At 35.7% G+C, this 22,747-nt stretch overlaps 1 protein-coding gene across 2 annotated transcripts in view; it reads right to left on the bottom strand.

Annotated features, from left to right (window-relative positions):
- CEP128 (centrosomal protein 128) overlaps positions 1-22,747 on the bottom strand; it is a 150,570-nt gene that overhangs the window by 41,032 nt on the left and 86,791 nt on the right. For both annotated transcript variants that reach the window (XM_029996103.2, XM_041129510.1), the window contains one exon: positions 1,889-1,938. In XM_029996103.2, coding sequence (XP_029851963.1) covers positions 1,889-1,938 — 50 coding nt within the window. The remainder of the gene's footprint in view (positions 1-1,888; positions 1,939-22,747) is intronic.

Raw genomic sequence — 22,747 nt, 5'->3', positions numbered from 1 at the left:
GCGTGCCAGTTTCAGCTCCGGGAAATGCCATGTTTAAAGGAACTCTCATTTTCCTCTTACTTCCTATGCTTTATATATTGAGATGCAACAGCTTTGGGGACATTCAGTCATGATGACACGAGTTGTTGTTTTACAACTATTTGCTAGCAAAGTTGTACATATTCAGCCACTGCAAGTTTAGAATACAACATTACAAGAACAGAGGATCCCAGACTAGGAACATTTTGAAATATACTAAGCTGGACATAATACTATCTGGAAAAATAATAGATGTTTTTGCTGAGTACTTTGACTGTGAAAGCATGGGCATCTGAAGGAGTAAAAAAGTACCATCAAGCACTTGAATACAAAAATCGCAGTTAGAGCAGTACAAGTCACACACTTGACCAGAACCACCAGTCAGGTAAGGGCATAAAGCAATTTGATCAGGAGCTTGACAGACCATCAGAAATACAGGCAAGCATATATAGGCACAGACACTACTATGATGCAACTTTCTGCAGTATAACATTACTCCTCATTCAATCAGAAGTAACATCATTAGAACAATTTGTCAACTATGGAGCTTCACATGAAAGCAGATGCAGAATTGCTTCACATGAAAGGAGATCTTTTTACATTGATGTAACTAGATATGCACCTGTGTAAACTGCTTGCGCAGACAAGCTCTCAGCCTTGTTGAACTTGAGCTGCCAGAAAGCTGGGCCAAGATTTTTGTTTGAACAGGAAACAGCTGGATTAGTGTGTTGTGTAACTTTTTGGGCTTGCAACTTGTCTCTTCTTACTGGATCAAACTGTTTCTACACTAACTCTTTGATACCTCTGGCCCTCAAAATGCCTTCCATTTATTATATGAGAAGGCTTATGTTCAAACAAACTCCTATGGTCAAAACTCAGGTCAATACATAATTTCATTTTTCCTTAGCAGCCTTATCTTCATTAATTCACTCATAAATGTCTTGCTTCCAGTACACTTATAGTATGGTGCTTCATTGAGACACTCTTCATGTTGTATCTAAACTTTTTATATTCATGTTGGCCATTGTTTGCTGTAATTTGTTGTTAAAAATTTCTTTTTTTCCTTCTGTGTTCTGAAGACTACATACACGACCCTCCTTAACAACCTCCCAAGCCTCACAATTTAGACATTTCAGCTTGGTTTTGCTTTTCTAGCCATTTTCGTTTCAAAGGAGTATGTTTTCTTTGACTGTAATGCTTAAATACTATTCCAAAGCTGAGCCTAGGGTAAATCTTACTTTCTAAGCACAAATTTAAAGCGCTTAGCACAAGCAGCTTTACTGCTAGATGACATACAATAAGGATTTACTATATTGTGTCAAGTCCTAGCGTATATCGACTGGTCCCTTCTTCCTCAGGAAGGTGATTATCGACATTTAATGTTTCAGAGATTTAAAATACTTAAAATCTTTTACTTTCAGTTTTATTCAGAGATACAGAAGAAAGCAAACACAGCCCAGAAAATCTAACCCAACCAACGAAGTAGAATATAAAGTGTTTTTGCAGTTCTGAATGCAGATTTGCACTGCCCCTATTCACATATAGTTTCAGTGAAGCCAGCAGTATAACATAACAGAACAACTTCAGTATATAGTGTGACTTAAAAGCAGCATTCTTTTCACTGATGGACTAGATTTATTGACTCATAGGAGAACGCAGACTACTTTAATCTTCTCTAATGTGCAACTTAATTGGTGGGCAGAAACTCAGCAGTGAGTATTACTAGCTATCAGGTCTGTATTTGGCTGTATATATTTCCAAAGCTGAATTTAAGATACAAGGGAGTTCAGAAAATCATAATATCGTAATACAATTTAGTAATTTTAAGGGTGACAAAAAGTGTAGCTAGTAAATTAAGTAGAAAGTATACCTGGAGAGCTCCCATTTCTTCCTCTCTTCTGAGGGTCTTCTCTAGTAGCTCTGTAAAATGAAAAATGGAACTTGTAAATTCAACTTCCTGTGTCGTGGCCTGACAGAAAAAATATTGTGTAAAACAGTCAGTGAGTTTTTTGTTTTACAGCTTTCACAACATTCCTTTTCAGCTGATTAAACTAATTGATGAAATGGGTCAGTGATACAATTGTTTCCAAGCACGGGCTGTTGAGGTGACTAAAAAACAGCTACAGGAAGAAAGTTTGACTGGAGGAAAAAAAGCATTCAAATTCCCAGAAAAACTTGCCTATGCTTAAATCATTCTTTTGGTGTATTTATAGAATTGAATGAAAAAAAAAAATCAAAGATTCACTCTGAAAATTGATTAAAACAGAAGTAGGTCATCAAAGCTATGAAAAGTTACTCTAGATTACTTTTTTAACAACCAAGTAACATCCTCTGAGGAAATGAGTGCAAGCAATTTTTACTATTATCACAATAATTACCTTCTCTCACTAAAACGGAACAATTTTGATAATGGAAATAGCCAGTTCACTGTAACAAACATATTAGAAAAGGGTTTTTTAATAGTTTTTTTTATAATCTTTATACCATAAAATCCCAATACCTTATATTCACTTGTGTGACAGTTATATACATTGGCACATACATGCACATATGTAACATTTCATGTTAGAAATTAATTTCTGTTTGAGTTCTGTGGGATGTGTCATATGAGTTGCTTTTCTATTTTATTTCATTTACATATTTTTATGATTAAGATTATGTTTTTGGTGAAGTGCATCATATTTAGAATTCTGGGAAACCTTAAAAAGTTATAACCTCATGGAGAGCAGGAAAAACAGAAAACATGCTGCAGGCTTATTACTATTTTAACTATCAGAATTTCACTCATGAGTTTTGCATAAGAAGAGCATTGCTTTAACTAAGCCAGAGACCAACTTTGAATCAAGATATGCCCCCATCTGCTAGCAATTACGAGAGTTATGAGATTATGAAATTGCCTTGACAACCTCATAGGACTGAATTCTGACTGTTAATTCCCTCAGCATCCAAGTACAGAACAGCTCACTGGAAATACCTGTGTATATAGTGATAAATGCATAGTTCAGTTATCAAAGATTAGTTTAAATGATTCACAATAAAAACTAGCTAAAATATTCTACAGACATGAATTTGCCTTCTTTCCTTTTCTCTAATCTTTTCTTTCTCCTTTCTCTCGTTATGAAGCCTCCATGTGAGCACCCTAACCTGTTACCTTTTTTTGTCATAGTTCATTATCCATTTCTGACTGCACACAGATTATTTGAGATTTATTTTCAGGCACCAGTCCTTTAAAAGCGATGCAGATAACATGCACAAAATTTTAGTTATTTCTTTCACAAGCAGAGACATTGACTTGCTGTTCTTTCTTCCTAACTTCTATGCAGTTTTTTCCAAATCCTTTCTTAAAATTAATAAAATGACTGTTTCTTCACTTTCTTTTGGCACATTCATGTTTTTCTGGATTATTCTTTGGTATGCTTTCCAGTACAGTGACTCAACTGCCATATAAATTACTGTAGCTAAATGTGGTGCAATCAACATTAGTTAGTGTGAGAATTTGGGTTTGGAAAGTGGCTGCCCTGTATGTTTTCCTTGGGTGTATTCCAGTATTGTAACTGAATTGGTAAAAAGTAGTATTGTAATACTAGCTTTAAAAAAAAAAAAAAAAACTACAACAAAAACGAGGAGAGAGGAATAAGTCTATGAGAAAGGGATTGGAAATGAAAGATTCTTCCCCATGTTCCATCTGACCAAAAAAAGATTCTTATACTTCACTTTATTTTCATTCTAAAGCAATATTTGAGATTCTGTTGTACAGACATGATTGTTCTAAGTGAAAAGGATGTTATTACAAGGTTCTTTTCAAAGGCCTTTTATAAATGTAAGGTAAGTTGAGCTAATTTCTGCTAACAGTCTCTAGATATGAAAGTTCTGCATCTGAAATTAGGGATATTCTAGAATCCATTTACTTTATTGTACTACTACCTAAAGTAGCTGTCCTGCAGGATGCTTCATAAAACTCTGTCCCAGAAGGACAGGTGGGCACTGAAGTGGTGTTATTTAACTGACAATATATACATACTTTACAGAGTCGCCCTTTATGACCATATGCCTAAGAACCAAGTTCTGCATTTAAACTGATGATTCCATTTAATACTCCATCTAAACTAATAGCATGTTTTCTCCAAAGCTAAAGCAAAAAAAAAGCAATACATATTAAACAGCTTTACAAAAACTCTCATAAAAATACAGCATATTGTATCATTCTTTTAAGCACTGCTATTAATAATGACAGAATATATTTGCTTACTTGATCTGAAAATTTCTATTGATTTGTTATATAATTTGTAAAACATTTCCCATATTTAAGTTCTTGTGCAAACATGTTTTACATATTAAGTGCCAGAAAATAATGTTACAATAAATTTAAGATAGAAAATGCACTGTGTCTGTAATATAGCAAAAACGGTCACTAGCCCTAGTGGGGGCCCCTTTCATCCATCCTGTGAACAGCCTCTGAGTTTCTCTAATTATAACTTTCTTTCCTAAAGGAAATTGCACAGTACCATGAGTTTCTACATTTGTGAACAATCCTGCTATGATCATCTTTCAAGGCCTAATGTAACCACAGGGTTCTTGGTTTTTTCCAAAGCAATATATCATTATTCTCATGGGGTGCAGAACACATCAATTTATAGATTGTCTAGAAGAATCAGCACTAATGAAAAAGCATTACAAAGGCACCTTCAGGCATTGATGGTTCTTCCCAAAAGATGAATAATACATGGAAAAAGACAACAAGAGAAATGACTTTTAGAAATATATTCATCAACATATTTCCTTTTTTTATTTTTAGCTCAATATGAAGCTCACAATCCTATAATGAGCTATAAGCTAAAACTATTCAAAAAATCAGATAGGTTTCAGTTGTTTGATACCACTCAAAATCAACAGCAAGTTCAGGATATTGTCTGCAAAATTAGGGATCATACTTTTGTGCAGTTTTACAAAAATAATTTATTTACAGTGGTTAAACTCTAATTCGTCTAAGATTTATATCTCATTTAGCTATGTGTCAGTAAAAATCCAACTGAGTGTCCCTGAAGTTATACCACAGTGGCTTAGATTTATCTGATCAAACTTCCAGGAAATATACACGTTATCATTTAAAACATTCCATAAGAATCATTACCTTTTGCAGTTTGCCTGACACTGAAACAACATAGTATGTTGCAATATATTGCAAATATTAACCTGGAGATGAAGATTTTATATTCCATCATAACTCTCAGATAAGTGAAGAAAAAAGGTATGCAATTATTCAGACAGACTTTTCACACACACATTCCCCAGTTGTAATTTTCACTGCTGGTGAAAAGTATCAGAAAATAGATTTAGGAGCAGATATTTGTTGCTTGGAATGAGTAAAATACAACTGTACTATCTTATTTATCCTGATCCATTAATGTGCCAATAACTAACTCTAGAGCGTTAAAAAGCAGTTTGACTCCTTTACTTCTATGCTGGGAGTAACAAAGCTGGGAAACAGGACATTGACTTTATATTACCTGGAGCAAGGAACTTCCCAAGCATTTGAACTAAAAATCACAGACTTATTTCAGAAAGAACACTGAACAGCCTTCATTCATTATTAAGTAGGAACTGGATTTTAAACAGTGCATGACCTCCCATTTTAAGAAACTGAAGATAGTGATAGACCATATTCTGCTTCACAGTCTCTGTGAAGATTGAAGTGCCAGAGAAAAGTCAACAAACAGGATCAATAGCAGATTTGTATGTTCACCACTAAGAATTTAAATTTGGTACCTGCTAATTCACAGCTTGTTCTAGCAAAGAGGAATGCACAAATACAGAACTGTACACAGAATCAGTTCTTATAGTCACAGATATCTAGTAACATAGTCAAAAACCCTAAAATGTGATTCAGTTTACTCAGAAGTTGACATTTGCACTTCAATTCAGTTCTGCATACGTAGCTAGTATGCTGTAAACTACCCAAGATATCTGCAAGGTGCCGGCAGATCTGACTCAAGACTCTCACCCCTCTGAAGCAGCTGCAGATCACACAGGAAACTATATAGCAACTCATATAGCACACAAAATACTGCTACTATGTGGCATTACAACAAGAAATCGAGGTTATTACCAGAAAAGAATGGCAGCTCGGAGAAACGTGTCAACCTGTTTTCTGCATCATCAAGCTAAGAACAGTTCTTCTCCAAAGCACAAGTCAAGGCTTTCAGATATAGGTTAGTAAAACTGGTTTTGATTTCCCAAAGTTTGCAACCCTAGAAATTTAGGGTTTATGTTACGCAAGCATATGGAAACTCTTCAGAAATCACTTAAATTAGACACCCTGATAATTTTATCTTTAAATTTGCTTTGATCAATAATTGCAATATATTTATTTCAAGTCTTTTCCTATCTATTCTCACTTCAAATACACATCCCATGGCTTTTAATCATCGTTTGGATACATTTCCCATAAAGCTGCTGAACAGATACTGCAGCATTCCTGTAGATGCACAAAGCAGCCAGGCAGTTTTCCATCAAGCCTGAAGGAATTTTCAAGCAGCTGAATAAACCAGTTTCTTGCAGCTAGAAATTACTTATCTTGCACACGCCTACACAGCAAAGTTTAATCAGATATTGTACCACTTACAAGTTCTTCCCTTCACACAAAGAGTCTGACATGAGGGCCCTATTTTTGCGGGTGAATTAAACTATTTCTAACTGAACAGTTTAAGCAAAATGTTTCAGAACAGATATACTCATGGCTAGTAAAGACAGAACCACTGCAATTTCGCCCTGTACCTGTGTCAGTATGATTCCGGTGAATGGCTTCACAGTACTGTGACAAAGGTCCGGAAACACTCAATTCTAAAAGATGTTTCGATGAGGCTGGACCTTTGTGCAGTCAGGTCAGACACCACAAATCACCATGGCACTAAAAAAACTGAGATGTAAACCAGCACTGGGACTCGCTTCAAACTACTCTAATTGAAACAGTACTTGCCATGCATGTAAGCTATTAAGGGAATTGCTAGATAAACATGTTATTATCTTAAAAGAGCTCTAGAGAAATAGGTATTTCTTAGAATCTTAATTTTTGCTAATGTAGAACAAGGGCTATAAATTATGAGCATTTCAGAATGTGTTTATGTAATCCCAAGCAAGATTTAAAAAAATAAATAAATCTCTGAAGTCAAAGGTGATACTGTTTGACTCAAATACAACATACAGTATCTCTAAGATACAGAATATTTCTATCCTGCTACTTTCATCCCCACCACATTCATAGGTTTAGTAAATGAAGATAAAGCAGGGAGAAATCTCAAAAGTTGGGGGTTTTTTTGGAATTGTATTCAGATGGTTAATAGTTTTCATTTAACAGTTTTCATGGCCAAACTCAAAGGTCACTGCATTTTTTTTTATTTGTAACTTCTGCTAAACATAACAAGTCTTAAGTGATTTTTAATACTGATTAGAGCTTTCTAGTCCATTAGCAAACTGTTATATTAACATTGAGCACATTCCACTGTCTTTAAAGATTATAATTCAGTTACCACCACTGCAATCAATGCAGTGGTCATCACCACCAAGACTGAAACAGCTGTTTATCTGTATCTAAATCAATAGTTTTCTCATCCAAAAAGATCTCCAAACTCAAAGGAATACCATGTAAAAGAAGGGATTCACTTTTGCCATATTCTTTGCCTTTATAAATTCTAGCAATTTATTAGCTACTGTAGTCTTTAGCAAGTAACATAGTCAATATTTCAAAAGAATATACTTTACACAAAACTTTGAAGTTTTTTTTAACTAATTCATTCTTTTGATACCTTTTAGGTATATATTTTTATTTTTCCTGTGGAACTTCAAAGCAGATTCTTAAACCTACAGTGGTGCGTTTGTTGGCATTAACCCGAAGCAGCACCCACAATCATAACATAGAATAGAAAAAAAGGCATCTGAAGCTAACAGAGAAGGAAACGGTTTACTGTTCAGATTCCCTAAGAGACTTATTGCTCTGCAGGAAACAGAACATACTGTGTTTTCTTTCTAATCCCTGAGGTTCAGGCAGGTTTGATATTTTGTAGCACGACTTTCAAACCTTCACATCTCCAGTGCTGGCCTGGTCTGTATTTTCTTATTTGCAAAGAAGCTAATTGCTTTTGGGAAAAGAAAGGGATAACATATAGAAGGGAAATGTAACCAATTGGGGGGTGTGAGGGACAACAGAGAAGTGCAACTTAAGATTCTCAGATAATTTTCTATTCAAGTCATACTCGTGCTCATGACTTTTACAAGACTTTTAGGAATTAGTGGTATCTTACTGGGTCAGACCTAAAATCATGCAGCCTACACCCCACTTCAGACAGTAAGCATGAGTGGATATTAAGACAGGAAGATAAAAAAAGGTAATGTTATTTACTCTAATGGCAGCTTCCAGCAACGAGCAGCTGAAAGAATTCCTAAGAAAAAGGACTGCACCTGGACCATCCACAATCTATCTGACCTCCATGAACTTGACTATTTCTTCATTGACCGTATTTGTTGTTTTGGATGTCAGAACATTTTGCAACAAGTTTCTATAACTGAAGCACGTACTGTGTAAAAAAAACCCGCTTCCTTTTGTTTTAAACATGATGTCTGAGCTGTCAAAGACTTCTTTACATGTATAAATCTTGCTTCTAATTTACTTCCTTCAATAATTCTTCGTTATGTTTCACACCGTTACTTCTCGTTATTATTTCCTTTTCACTTTGATTCGTGTTTGATGGAGATATTCAAAAGTGAACTATCTCCCACACTTCATTTAGAAAACCTCTTCCAACTTTTCATTTGTCCCAAGAAGTTGTCCTAAATTCTCCTTATCTGTCCTATGACCCCCCCTGTACCTACCATTACCTGAACTATTACAGTGTCTGCCTTACACTGAATTTAAAAGAGTAGATACATGTATATTTCACATACACAGTTTAAGTATACAAGATACTATGCCAAGTTGCTATAACCCCTTCTACAGTCCAAATATGCTTGCGCTGGAATAGTTTGTCTGAATGTGAGATTAAATACATTCAGAAAACTATACTACAAGATTACCAAAAAAAAAATCATAGGTTTCAATGTGCTGCTTACGCACTTTTAAAAGAGGCCTTTATCAAAAGAATGAGATGATTTTTTTTTCCTAATGCTAACATAAGACTTTTTAGTTTTATTACTGGCTCTGCCACTTATGCTACTATCTTCCCGGGAAATTTTCTGTGCTTCATTTAAAAATGGCTAAAGAAAATAGTTCCCTATCTTCACAGAGCTGTTGTGAGGCTTAAAGTGCACTGAAATACACACAAAAGATACTTATGAATGCAAAAGGTGTTAACAAAACAAAATTTCATTATGTCTTAGCAATTGCCTAACTTATTAGCTGGGAGAGAGATGTTAAACTATGTCTACCCTATTTATTTTGGACCATATTGATTCTCAATTGAAAGCTACTGCAGGAGGAGTAAGAGGAAGGGTTGTGAATATATATGTAGTTAACATATCTTGAAAAACAGCTATAAGTAATCAATCCATTGTTTTGCTTTGAATGACTCTTGTGTACCAGCAGACATGCTGTAGAGGATTCCAAACAGCTCCTAAGGGACCTTAGGGTTTCTAGTTAAAAAATGACCGAACAACAACTTCCCAAAGGAAGCATCACTTCCTAGATGCTTTAGTAAGTTCCAGCAAGTTTCAGTAAGAAACAGTCAGCGACACAGACATATCAGAAGGCTAACCTTGAAGTGATAAAATAAAAACATTGTCTTATTCTGAATCAAAGATGGTTCCATTATGAAAATGTGATCAAGTCACAGAATAATGGTCTTCTAGCTCAGTGGGACTGCACTCCCAAAGATGTGTATATTAATTTATTACCAATATATATGTCTATTTATTACCTGTGTGTTTATTATCAATAAATAAATATAACTATATTAGGGGTGTGTGCTCAAAAATTTTTTACCAATGGGGTATGCAATCAAAAAAGCTTGGAGACTAGTGCTCTGTATTAAGAGCCACAGAAAAATTTCACTTCTGTAGTGAGCAGACCATGGCTGACAGCCAGCATTCAGAATTTGAATTTTTGCAATATAGGCATTCAATTTTCTTAAATCTGAAATGTTTTCTTCGCCTCTGTTACTCCAACATTCTTTCTCCTTTTATGTCAAGCTACATATTTCATAGCACATGAATCGAGAGGAAAAAAAAAAAGTTCAAGCAGAAGCAAGGTCTAATGAGAAGGATGTCTATAAGAAGAGAAAGAGGGTGGGAAGAACAAGGAAGAGAAAGGGCTAGATGAATTTACAGTAGAGGGACAGAACAAGCATGTGTAGCATATTATTCAAAGAGAGGCTCTCCTAGGAGCGGTGGATCATATCTAGAGACCTCACCATGGCTCTTGAGTCATTAGTGATGCATACCAACTAATCTTTATGAGGAGTGCCAAACACATCTTTGTATCTGGAAGAGGAACTGTCCGTATGGCAATGCAAATCTTTATGGAGATTTGTCATCTAGAACTATGAATGTATTCTCTAAACAGCTGCCAGTATTATAAATTCAGAAGTGGTGTCCCAGGTATTGTTTGTTCTCCGAAGTAGTGCTCAAATAAGCAAGCTGAATTCCAGCCAGAATAGAATCAAGGGTCTCTTCTAGAATCTAGTGAGATGGTATGTCAAAATCAACACAGCTGGGACAGCAGCATATAGCTATTAACTCACAGAAGCACTGAGAAATTGGTGAGCCACAACTGCAGAGCTATAGAAAACCTTCTGTTTGCAAAATGTTATTTGCTCAACTCTTCCCTAGAGAGATGTAAAAGCACATAAAGTCAGACCACCTGTATTTCAGTTATTGGCAGCCTCATTAATCAACCAACTTGACTTGATCCTAAGCAGCCACTTTTCCTCAGCAGGAAGTGTTAAATTTCCTATGTGAGAGAGTGTCCTTGCACTATGGACTTTAATCTGCTTCATCTGCTGTAGGATGACACCACCACAGCTTTTCTTATTTGAAGCCTTCAACTAAACCATAATTGTACTGGCAGAGAAAACCACTATGGGCTAAAGTTCTCTTTGTGCCTCTATTTAATGATTTCTTTAAAAATTATTTTAATATAGATATTTTACAATAAACTAGTAATTTAAACAGAAAGGAGAACTTTCTTGCCTGAAAACAAGAACTACAGATGTCAAAAACGGTACAATGAAAAAAACCCTGAACAAAAACATGGAAAAACGATCCAGTAAAGCAAAAGTTTATCTGAAAGGCATGGCTTCTGCCATGAAAATTAAAATAGGACACACCAGGTACCAAGAATGCAGTTGCCAAAATTTAATTTTTTTCCAATTATTTTTAATGAATATCTTGGTAGGCTGTTTTAAAAACAGTTTGGAGTTTCAGGATGCTGTAATTTCCTGATTACAAATTAAATATCGACTTACAAAAACTACATCCATAAATCTGCAGTAACCAGAAGGTTGCTGTGAAGATTAAAAAGAAGTCATACAGTCATTGATTGAATCTATTCTCAAATCAATGATTTAAACAATACAAAAAAAAACCCTATTAATTGCGAGCCACTCCCATCTTGTAACATTCTTTGTCCTGTGTAAAATTATATCTGTCAACAGTCATCATAGAATCGTTTATGTTGGAAAAGACCTTTAAGATCATCAAGTCCAACCATTAACCTAGCACTGCCAAGTCCACCAGTAAACCATGTCCCTAAGCACCACATCTACACATCCTTTAAATACCTCCAGGGATGGTGACTCCACCACTTCCCTGGGCAGCCTGTTCCAATGCTTGACAACCCTTTTGGTGAAGAAATTTTTCCTAATATCCAATCTAAACCTCCCCTGGCTCAACTTGAGGCCATTTCCTCTTGTCCTATTGCTTGTTACTTGGGAGAAGAGAGCAACACCCACCTTGCTACAACCTCCTTTCAGGTAGTTGTAGAGAGCGATAAGGTCTCCCCTCAGCCTCCTTTTCTCCAGGCTAAACAACCCCAGTTCCCTCAGCCACTCCTCATAAGACTTGTGCTCCAGGCCCCTCACCAGCTTCATTGCTCTTCTTTGGACATGCTCCAGCACCTGAATATCTTTCTTGTAGTGAGGGGCCCAAAACTGAACACAGTATTTGAGGTGCAGCTTCACCAGTGCCAAGTACAGGGGGACAATCACTTCCCAATCACAGCAATCTTAATAAAGATGCCAGTGATTAAACAAACCAGAAGGCTAATGTGTCAATATCACATTTTTTTCCATTTAACATGCTCAAGTTAAGGATGAAAAACTGATAAAATATAGCAGGAAAAAATCAGCATTGTTACTGCTTATGGCCTCCTCGTATGTGAGCTAAGGAATATTGTCCTGTAACTGCACTTCAACACTTCCAATCAACACAAAATCCAAACCTCAGACAATAACAACTGTGATATTCTTCTAGTCATTGTAGCTTCTGGGCTATGTCTTCTACTCGCAGGTAAAAAGACAGGAATTTTTTTAAGTGCAAGATTAACTTTCTTCATGGCAAACAAAATTCTTAGTACCATTAAATGTAGTAATTAAAATATTTGAATTTCAGTACCAGAGAAAGCAGCTTCAAACTTCATCTTGTTTATTATCAAAGATACATATCCCAAAGAGAACTCGTTAACACACATACACTTGGTATTTGAAAAGAAACACTTGGAGTATGTTGCAATGCTTTTCTTTTGGCTACTATTTACTGAAATATGTATCAAAATATAAAGACTCCAACTCTTCATTTATGCTATCCTTAGATTGGCACGGCTTGACTACAACCAGAGAAGTCTCTTTTCAGTTATAACTATGCAGAGTTTCTTATGAGGAAAAAATAAGATTAAAACCCCCTACAAATAAAGATAATTGAGGAGATCACTGAGATCCACTGAATTTAGAAATTATTTTGACACTCAAGAAACTCAAAGAAAAGACAAGTTACAATGAAAACTGCATGAATGGGAAACTGCCTGCTTCATTGGCTTTTTGCAACCACCTACTCAGTTGCAGTTAGCGACTGAAATACACAACTAAGTCGTTCGCTGGAATAATTGAACAAAAGGCCAAAAGGAACACATTGTGCTAAAAGAGAGCCCTTTGACACTGGTCTACCAGGTTTACTGTATAGGGGAGAAGAATAGTAACTTGCAACAGTAACCGGCAGTTATTGGTCATTTAGGGTTCTGTGGCTTTTTTCAACTTTTTTTTTGAAGATAACTTTTTTTGGGTCAGCACACATTTGCTTCACGTAAGTCTGATCTCACTCATGATTTCTGTCCCTGCAAAGGTTTAAAGAGGATATTTTCATTGTTTCAAAAGTGTGCTAGCTGAAATGCTGTAAATCCAGTTAGTAAATAGTTGTTAGAACCCATATTGACATAATCTCTAAAATAGTCTGATAAGTAACTGCTTTTTCTTCTACAAGTTTGCATGAATATGAATTTGACAGCATGTGAGAAGCAGAATCTCCTCTAGATGAAACATATCAGTCAAGATAAATGACAGCACTTCAAAGAAAGTCCATATCTTATACTTGGGTTTGGTACTATCTTGAAGAGCATCAATCACAATGATTTCAAGCTTCTCATTGGGTAGGTGTAGCCACACTTTTTAAAATGGATGTAATCACAGTTTGTACAGACTTCTACCCCTGTGACAGGGTAAATACAATCTTCGATACACCATATAAAGGTCAAGACCAGGGGATGTGAATAAATGTATGTTAAGTTTTTGCCGTTCCATTCACTAACCTCTTGATGACCTGTGAACCACTAAATTGTAAGTAGGCACAGATACCATTTCCTTGCTGAATTACAGCTACTAAGCATTTTGCGAAGATTATCAATGCTTCTAAGGACTTAAATGCCAGTGTTTCAATAATGAATTGATTCTACTAGGAGATGCAGCTGTAACCATGTATATAGGTGTTTATTACTCATGCAGCAGTAACACTGCCAACTACTGCTGGAATGCAGGCAAAAATGTTCCTATGATAAATAAATCTTGAGAACAGTTTTTTTTAGAAAATCTAACCCACAATGGTAGTGAATAAACACTTCAAATTTAACAAGAGACTGAGAAGCCAGCAAACTTTTACCCTAACAGAATAATAGTACATTTATACTACATTGAAGTTCTTTAATTAAAGGAGTAATCTTTAAATAAGCTAGTTTGGGTACTGATGACTGTGTAATTACTCCTACTTCATGTCCCACAGAAGCTAATGCAACCCCAGCTGAAATGGTGCTAGCACCGAGTGCTCCAGTTCCAACAGATGTGGTCAGATCATGTCAGAGATTGCATTTGCTAAAAGGCATGGGGGTGTCTTTGCTCCCTGCCTCTGGTTGTGCATTGCTCTTGCTTACTTTGTCCTGGCAAAAATGCTGGACCTGGACCTCCACAAGGGTCAACTGAGTTCATTAAAATGAGACCAGAGTATACTGGCAAAACACACAGATAATCCTATGTGGCTAACAGTGACTAAAATATGGTTATAGAGGGCTCCAATAAGGAGCAGACATGAAAGATGGGAAGGAGCAAGTAGCACAGATGGGAGAGAGAAATAGAAGCAAGAATTTATCCTTTTGTCTGCAGTCACATTAAATGGCTCCATTGAATGGGAAACTGCATTCTGACCCATTAACTCATGATTATTTTGGATTTGCGTGCGAGAGCTGTAATCACACCTCTGTCCATAGCACAGATCTACCCAAGCTAACTGACCAACGGCTTTTTCTCGCAGTTTTGATTAGAATATTAAATAACCTGGAAATAAAATTAAAAAAAAAAAGAGAGAAAAAGAAAAAGATCAGCATTATGTAAAACAAAATATAGTAAGAAATGTTCTCAAAGTGAGGTCTTCAGAACAGTTGACATTTTAAACAGAAAATACAGGTGAACATTCTGTTTTGTCACTGCATACAATATAGAATTGTTACAATTCTTACAATTCTCTCCTGAATGGAGAAACATATCCCTTCTGATGATGAATAAAATCTTCCAGGAGTACACAGAAAGAAATTGAAACTTAATTTGCTTTCATTCACCAAGTACAAGCTTGAAAAGATAATTTGCAATTTCTTGTTTTAGAAAATTATGTTGATATGTTTATGGGCATAGTGACTAGATAAAAATTATGGTATGGCATATATAAATGACAAAACAGGAAATTGAATGCCACTTACTTCAGTGAGTTCTCTGTCTTAATATCCTAGGCTTTTCTTTTTTTGATGTTTATCATCCCAACCATATTTATGCATATCAGCAAATTTCCTTTTGGCTACATCTGAAAGGCAGCTGCATTTCTTAATGCAAAAATCCACAGAACCGATCTTGGACCTAACAGCTAAGGAAGGGTCAAAGATTAAGGGTATCAAGTTTTTTGTAGCAGCTAGTACAACTCAGTTGAACTGAAGTAACTGGGCAAACCGAAGGAGGCTGGCAGCTGCAAAACAGAAAGCTTTTCTAGCCAAGGACACTTGTCACTTGAGATGAGTAATTCTTTAGAGCTTAGAAGTGTATTTCCTAATTGGGCTGTTTGAAGATCAGAGCTAAACAATCCATTTGCAACGTTTGCAGCAAAGGACAGCAGATAACATTGGAAGGTGAAAGATACTGGTCCTGAAATTAAGTTTCCCTACCAATCTCAGAAAAAAGGGATCTTTTAGCACTTGGGCATTTTAATAAACAGTCAGAAGAGTAAAGCACACAAAAAACTTATAGCTCTGTGGGATTCAGTCCTTGATAAATACTATAAGAAAGCTTTTAATTCTACTAGGCGGCCCTATGTATCACTAAGACCCAAACAGCTTCTAAGAAAACATTCACTTCAACCAAGCACACACACACACAGAGGTCAGTGTGTCTTGCTGCAAAACAGAATGCCCAAATTTAGGGAAGTTCCTTCTTTGCAATTAGATCGGTATTAGAAACCACAATATAATGCAGCTAGCAGTTATATAACACACCACCTCCCTACACACGCTTTAGAGGAAGATGCAAGAAACTGTAAGCTGGCAATTATGAAGAAAACCATGATAGTAACTCTTACTCCTAATTTTCTCAGCTGTAGTTAGGCTTTGAGTTTCTTCCTTGTTGGGACAATCCTGTTGTACTGTCCCATGGTAACTGATGATATACAAATGAGACTTACCAACTCAGCTAGTAAACAATTTAACTTTCAGTGACTGGCAACATTTCACTTAAATATCTAAAACCCTATTTTGAAAATTTTAATATCAAAATGCAATAACTTATTATTCCCTCCACGTAGCTGTGTGCAAAAATCTACAGTATAACAATTCTAGTAAATTTTTCAGAGAAAATAATTTAATACATAGATTTGAGAAAAAAATCTCCTATACCTTAAAAGAGAAAAGACTATTAAGAGGAGAATGATGTTAAACATTTAAGTTAGCCATTGCTTCTCATGCAGAAGGGATATAAACATAAATTGAACTTTTCTTCCCATTTCAACAAACTGAATAGCAACACCACTAGCTTTGTTTTTCTCTTGTGCAGTGGAGTGTATGCTATTTTCAACTGACACTTGACTTTTTATTTCTGATCAATCTAATTCTTAGAGACTGATCATGACAAAACCAAATTCACACTGTTTTCACTGAGTAAAAAGGTAAGAGGGTATTAGTCTCAGAACAGAGATTACATGGAGAAATGAATATCCAGTACGAGCAGTATAATAAACGTATTATAAAATTCTATTTGTTACACATGGACATTGTAAACCTTATTACGAGGTTGACAAGAGCTGTAAATGAGTTGTTTATTACAGAATTGCTTATCCCATTCTCCCAACTCTACATAATTTCTACAGGTAGAGACACTGAATTAACATTTAGCAAAGAAGCGGCAAAATGACTGTCAGAATCCCACTATAAATGGAAAAACACATTGTATATCCTACACACCTAATTCTTGTACCTATTCACATCATAGTTGCATGTCTGTTTAGTCTCAACAAAACGCTAGGAATGAACTGAAGTTTGCAAAGCTGATAAAATGTTTAATATGATATTTATGATATATGCCTCTTGTAGCACACTTCATAAAGTATACTGACAAACAGAAGCCTAGAAAGTGCTTCTAATAGCTGAGGCATCATCTCTTAGGTTAGGAATGAATTCTCAACAGTGTCAGGAATGGAGAGGTACCAAGCAAATAAATGGTAAATGTGCTTCATTGGATATACCCCTGAAAGGTATAACTGTTATGAGACATAGGCCAAAAAGAGCATTGATCTGCTCATGCCTCTTGAGAACTCTCTACAGAAAAACAGTCTCTCAGAATATATACTCAGTGTTGAAAATTCATAGTATTTACATAAGATTTTTTATACCCTTTAGCAATCTATTAATGGATAAATTTCTCTTCCCTTCTGTTTTTTATGCTGCGTAAGACAAAACACAATGACAGCAAATTAAAGCTCCTGAGCCTAAAAGTAAAGGCTTAAGCCCTAGCTCTAAAATAATGTTTTGCACTGTGAAACTATGGTTCTAAACTTTTTTCAGAAAACAAGAAAATAACCAAAATGAAAAGTTGGTTTTGCTTTTCAGAAACTGTTTTATGCCTCTTACCCAAAAGTTTGTATCCTTTTCTGTGAATTCTATAATTTTTTCCCCTTTGTCTAGTATAATTTCACTTTGCTGCAACATTACATTTTTGCTGCCAGCATACTTATTTCAAAAGGTCTTTTGGTCAACATAAGGACCAGATTTTTTTTTTTCTGTATGACAATCTACAGAATTAACAATGAAAATAAAATACAAACCACAGACAACTTTCAGTTTCAAAATCATCTTTGAAATTAATCATGCTAGGTTTCTCTGACTATATCAAGCTTTCTGACAGCATCTTTTCCAGCCCTATTCTTTACACATAGTATAAGGTTATAGTGCAACACACAACTGTGCTGCTCCTATACAGATTTGATCCTCAAAGTCCATTTCTCCCAAAGGGCTAACTTTATCAATTATTGAGATTTTTTCCCATTGAATAAGAACTTTTATTGTATCTTGTAAATGTCTGTCCTGCTGCTGTCTTGACATGTATTTTTACACTAGCAAACTGGTATACTTAGGCTGAAGGACAACAGTATTAGAACTTCTGAAATAAACTCTGTTTCTGTTGGACTTTGTTTGCTCTGCTGAGATAGTGCAGACAAAGTCTTTAAAACAATTTACTTAATTCAAGAAAATGGAGTTGTCTCTTACAGGCCTCAGATTAAGAGCAAGGCTCAGGAAAAAGAATAATCGCACATGAGCAACTTGCAGCCAGTCTACACCTGCACTACATCAGAAGAGAACAGAACATATGCAACAAAGTTTAAGGTACCAGAGACCTGACACTGCTTTGTCTTGACCTGGAGACATAAAATTCTGCAGTCATATTGGTCATTCAGATGGAGGAAGAAGCTACACAGCTTCTGATGACCACACACTTCTTATACAGCTCTGTAAAAATGCCCTGATTACAGCTGGTACCTATATCAGTGAACTGACACTGATTACAAATATTTCTTCCAAACCCAGATGCAGCATGGTTCCTGGATCTGTCCAATACTGTAATGGTACTACTTATATAAGTTAGATTATTACAAGCTAGCAAATCATCGTCAACTTGCAGTATTTAATTCCTAAGCAACAAAAAGAAATTAATTTTAAAAACTATACGAGTAGCAACAAATAAAATGCTCAAATTAAATCATACTTATTCTGTAGAATACCATTTAAGGAAATAAGAAATTCTAACTTTGTGATCTAAAAATATTTTACATTAACTCCAATTCTTATGATAACAACAGGTTAACACATTAAAAATGCATAATTGTGTAGCTGAATGACCTGTATAGTCATACCATTGATTCTCAATCACAATAAAGTTGAAAATTTTCATCATTTAGTAGTAATAATACTGGTTTTGTTGTAAATAATTCTTTGGAAATAAAAATTCCCTTCTATATAACAAGCATAATCTGTTGATTACAGCAAGACTGCAAAATAATTATTTTTATTTAAATCAAGCTCTTTTAGAAATCAGAATCTGAAGTGTTTTCAGACCAGTTCAAAATAGGAATTCCAGTTGCAGTGTATGGTAAATACATTAGATTTTAAAATACGGTCATTTTTAAAACAGCCAAAAAAGAAATCTTAGGAGGCTTCCAGTTTTTATTCCCCTCAGAATGAAATCTTCCACAATGTCAGAAGTCAGCCTGGAGATGTTACGCTATATACATACTGTATATAAATACATATATCTGGAAGGATGGAACATGTTGATCTTTTAAAATTTGAAATATTTTTGCAATAACTTAGAAACATTCCAGCCTTAAAGGGCAGATCTTAATCCTGCTCTGTTGCTTGTTTCCTTGCAGCATGAGTTTCACTGTAATACATGAAAAATCTGTAGTACAACATCATTACACCAGTCTGTGTACGTAAGTCCAAGAATGAAGTATTAGTATTTCTCCAGCTTTTAAGAAGAATAAGCATGCTTATAGAAGAATACTTACATTCCACTCTTACTTAAGAAGCTACTTTAATAATAAAACATAGCCCAACATACTTATAATCCCTTTAATACACTTGAAGAGCATCAGCTCAACAGCCTTGGAAAAGGAAGTCCCTTCTTCCTCGAAAACAAGGATGACATGAAGCTATGCAATGCAAACTTCCTCCAGGTTCCATCACACATCTCATGCCTTGACAGAAGCAAGGCACCTAAAAAACTAAGTTTTCTGTCAATTTAAATATGATCCTGGTAAAAACAGCAATTTGTAATATTCATTAAGAACCTGACAGGGAAACTGTGGATCATCAAACAGCTGTAAGACCATGACAGAACCCACTTCCTTCCTTAGCCTGATCTGGGCATGTATTCAAGGACTTGAAAGACAAAAGACTTTCTTAGCCTCCGACAGTTTGAGTTATATAGACTTTTTACCATTTCTTCTCTTGGTAAATTGTAAAACAGTGATAATTATGAAAAAGCTTCTGTCTTTAGAGCAATGAGATTATCTTTTGAAGGAAATTTTCTTTTTTCCTACTTACCTCAAAATATCCCCAATCTCTTCTCTTAATTAACTAATATTATTGCTATTCCCACTACACCTCTCCTTGCATTCTATAAATGCATTTGCTAATGTACCCTTAGTTGTGTTCAACAACTCAAAATAGAAGGACCAAGACCTAAATGAAACTACTCAGTTCTTCATGCAATTAAATGCTTGTGGTGATTGACAGCATCAGACTGATATATAAATTCAATAATGGAGTCTATATATTCTGAAGTAAAGTATTACCTACATTTTTCCCGTAAACGAATGTTAAGCTTGCTTCATTGCTCTGTAAGCAGAAAAAAGCAAAGTTGGATTTTTTCCTTCAAAATTGTTTGAATTTTATAATTACCTTTTTAGATTGTTTCCAGTTCTTAATATATTCACAGAAGAAATTAATATGGAATGAGATTGTAAAGGGGTAATAAAGCCAGGCACAAACTCTTTAAATTGATACTCTCACTTTTCAGTATGGATTTTGAAAAGAAAAAGCAACCTAAAAGAAGAAAGATGAGCAAAATTCAGAATAATGATTCTATTCTATTGAATTCTATTCCAACTAAACAGTACAGTGTTTGGATCTTAAGGTTTCACCTTTATTTGATACTACTTCAGACATCTCACCACTAAGCATTAGCTAAAAATTATAAAGCATACTTTTACTGACAGCATCCTAGGAGCGGAGTACTTTGCGGGAGAGTGCTTCCACTCAAGGTCTCTGGAAACCATCATTGCTTGAGCTAAAAGCCACCACAGTGCCTTCCCAGAGAAGTGAACCAAAATTCAGCTTTTCTGTTATTTACAAACTATATGATTAACTGTCCATGACGCTGCCTCCTTGGCATTGTCCCACCTCAAGATGGAGATAAGTGAAACATTAAAGTCAACCTCCTTGAAAGTCACAGCATTTCTTAACAGGGTAATAGGAGCCAAAATACTGTACTGAAGAATGTGTTTCAAAGGCATAACTACAACAAAAGTGCTACTGCCCTTCATAGCATACATTACTACTGAGGGACAAAAAGTTTCTATTATATATTTTAAAACAGTAGCTTCATCAGTTTCTGATTCTGAAATTATAAAACAAGGTCCTGCACATGGGTTGGGGCAACCCCCAGTATCAATACAGGCTGGGGGATGACAGGATTGAGAGCAGCCCTGCGGGGGACTTGGGGGTACTACTGGATGAAAAACTGAATATGAGCAAGCAACATGCACTCGCAGCCCAGAAAGCCAATCGCATCCTGGGCTGCATCAAAAGAAGTGTGACCAGCAGTTCAAGGGAGGTGATTCTCCACCTCTACTCCACTCTCGTGAGACCCCACCTGGAGTAGTGTGGTCAGCTCTGGGGCGCACAGCCTAAGAAAGACATGGACCTGTTGGAGCAGGTCCAGAGGAGGGCCATGAAGATGGTCAGGGGGCTGGAGAACCTCTACTATGAAGACAGGCTGAAAGGGTTAAGGTTGTTTAGCCTGGAGAAGAGAAGGCTCCAGGGAGACCTTATAGCAGCCTTCCAGTACCTAAAGGGGCCCTACAGGAAAGATGGGGAGGGACTCTTTAACAGGGAGTCTAGTGATAGGACAAGGCGTAATGGCTCTAAACTGAAAGAGGGCAGAATTAGATTAGATATTAGAAAGAAATTCTTCACAGTGAAGGTGGTGAGGCACTGGAATATGTTGCCCAGAGAAGCTGGATGCCCCCTCCCTGTAAGTGTTCAAGGCCAGGTTGGATGGTCTAGTGGAAGGTGTTCCTGCCTTCAGGCAGAGGGGTTGGAACTAGATGATCTTTAAGGTCCTTTACAACCCAAACCATTCTATGATTCTATAATATTTTGGCAATTTTACAATCTTTGCATTATACTCAAGATTGTGCTAAGTTAATTCTGTCCTTTGAACTCTTCCTTAATTAAAATGAGCTCCATGGATTCTAAGCACATTGCATTAGAATAAAATGCTTTCATTAGGATTTTCCATTTGATATAGTATCTTACCAGAAATCTCATACTGTCTGGTCATTTGACTTTGCAAGTGGAAATCTTTTTCCATACATACAACATTCAAACATTCTTTTCAGAAAATGCTGTTCCTAGAGCTTGAAACTAATCAAGAAAGTAATGTTTTATGGACAAGTTGTCAACTGTAATTGAAATCAGAAAGACAAACTTTCTGCCAGGCAGCTGAAGTATGTACAACACACATTGATGCAGTGTGTACATATACATGAAGTACACATATATATATATAAAAATATATATTTCAATGAATGCATTTTTTTGTTTGTTTTGCACTTGATTTCCTTCTGTAGTGGTAGGTATCTCAATTTACCAGATATACTAAAAACAAACAAAAACCCCACAACAAAAATCACACTTATAAGTGTTAAAATTGCAAACCAAGAATTACTGTGATGAATAAATTTTACATTCAAATATTTTCTGTTAAATAAAGGTTTACATACTGGCAGTATATAATGTTGCACAAAGGTGCTGTACAAAACCAAAAAAATACTGAAAGTACTGCAATATGAATGTTTGTATTTAAAAAAAAATTCTCGGAGTAGAAAGGTGGTTTAGAATTAAGAAATTAGACTGCGAAATAGGAGACCCAGTTTTATCCTGAGTTCTCCT

This window comes from Aquila chrysaetos, chromosome 2 (assembly GCF_900496995.4).
Source record: "Aquila chrysaetos chrysaetos chromosome 2, bAquChr1.4, whole genome shotgun sequence".
NCBI lineage: Eukaryota > Metazoa > Chordata > Aves > Accipitriformes > Accipitridae > Aquila > Aquila chrysaetos.
Note: the sequence above shows the minus strand (reverse complement) of the source record. Positions and strands in the feature narration are given on the sequence as shown.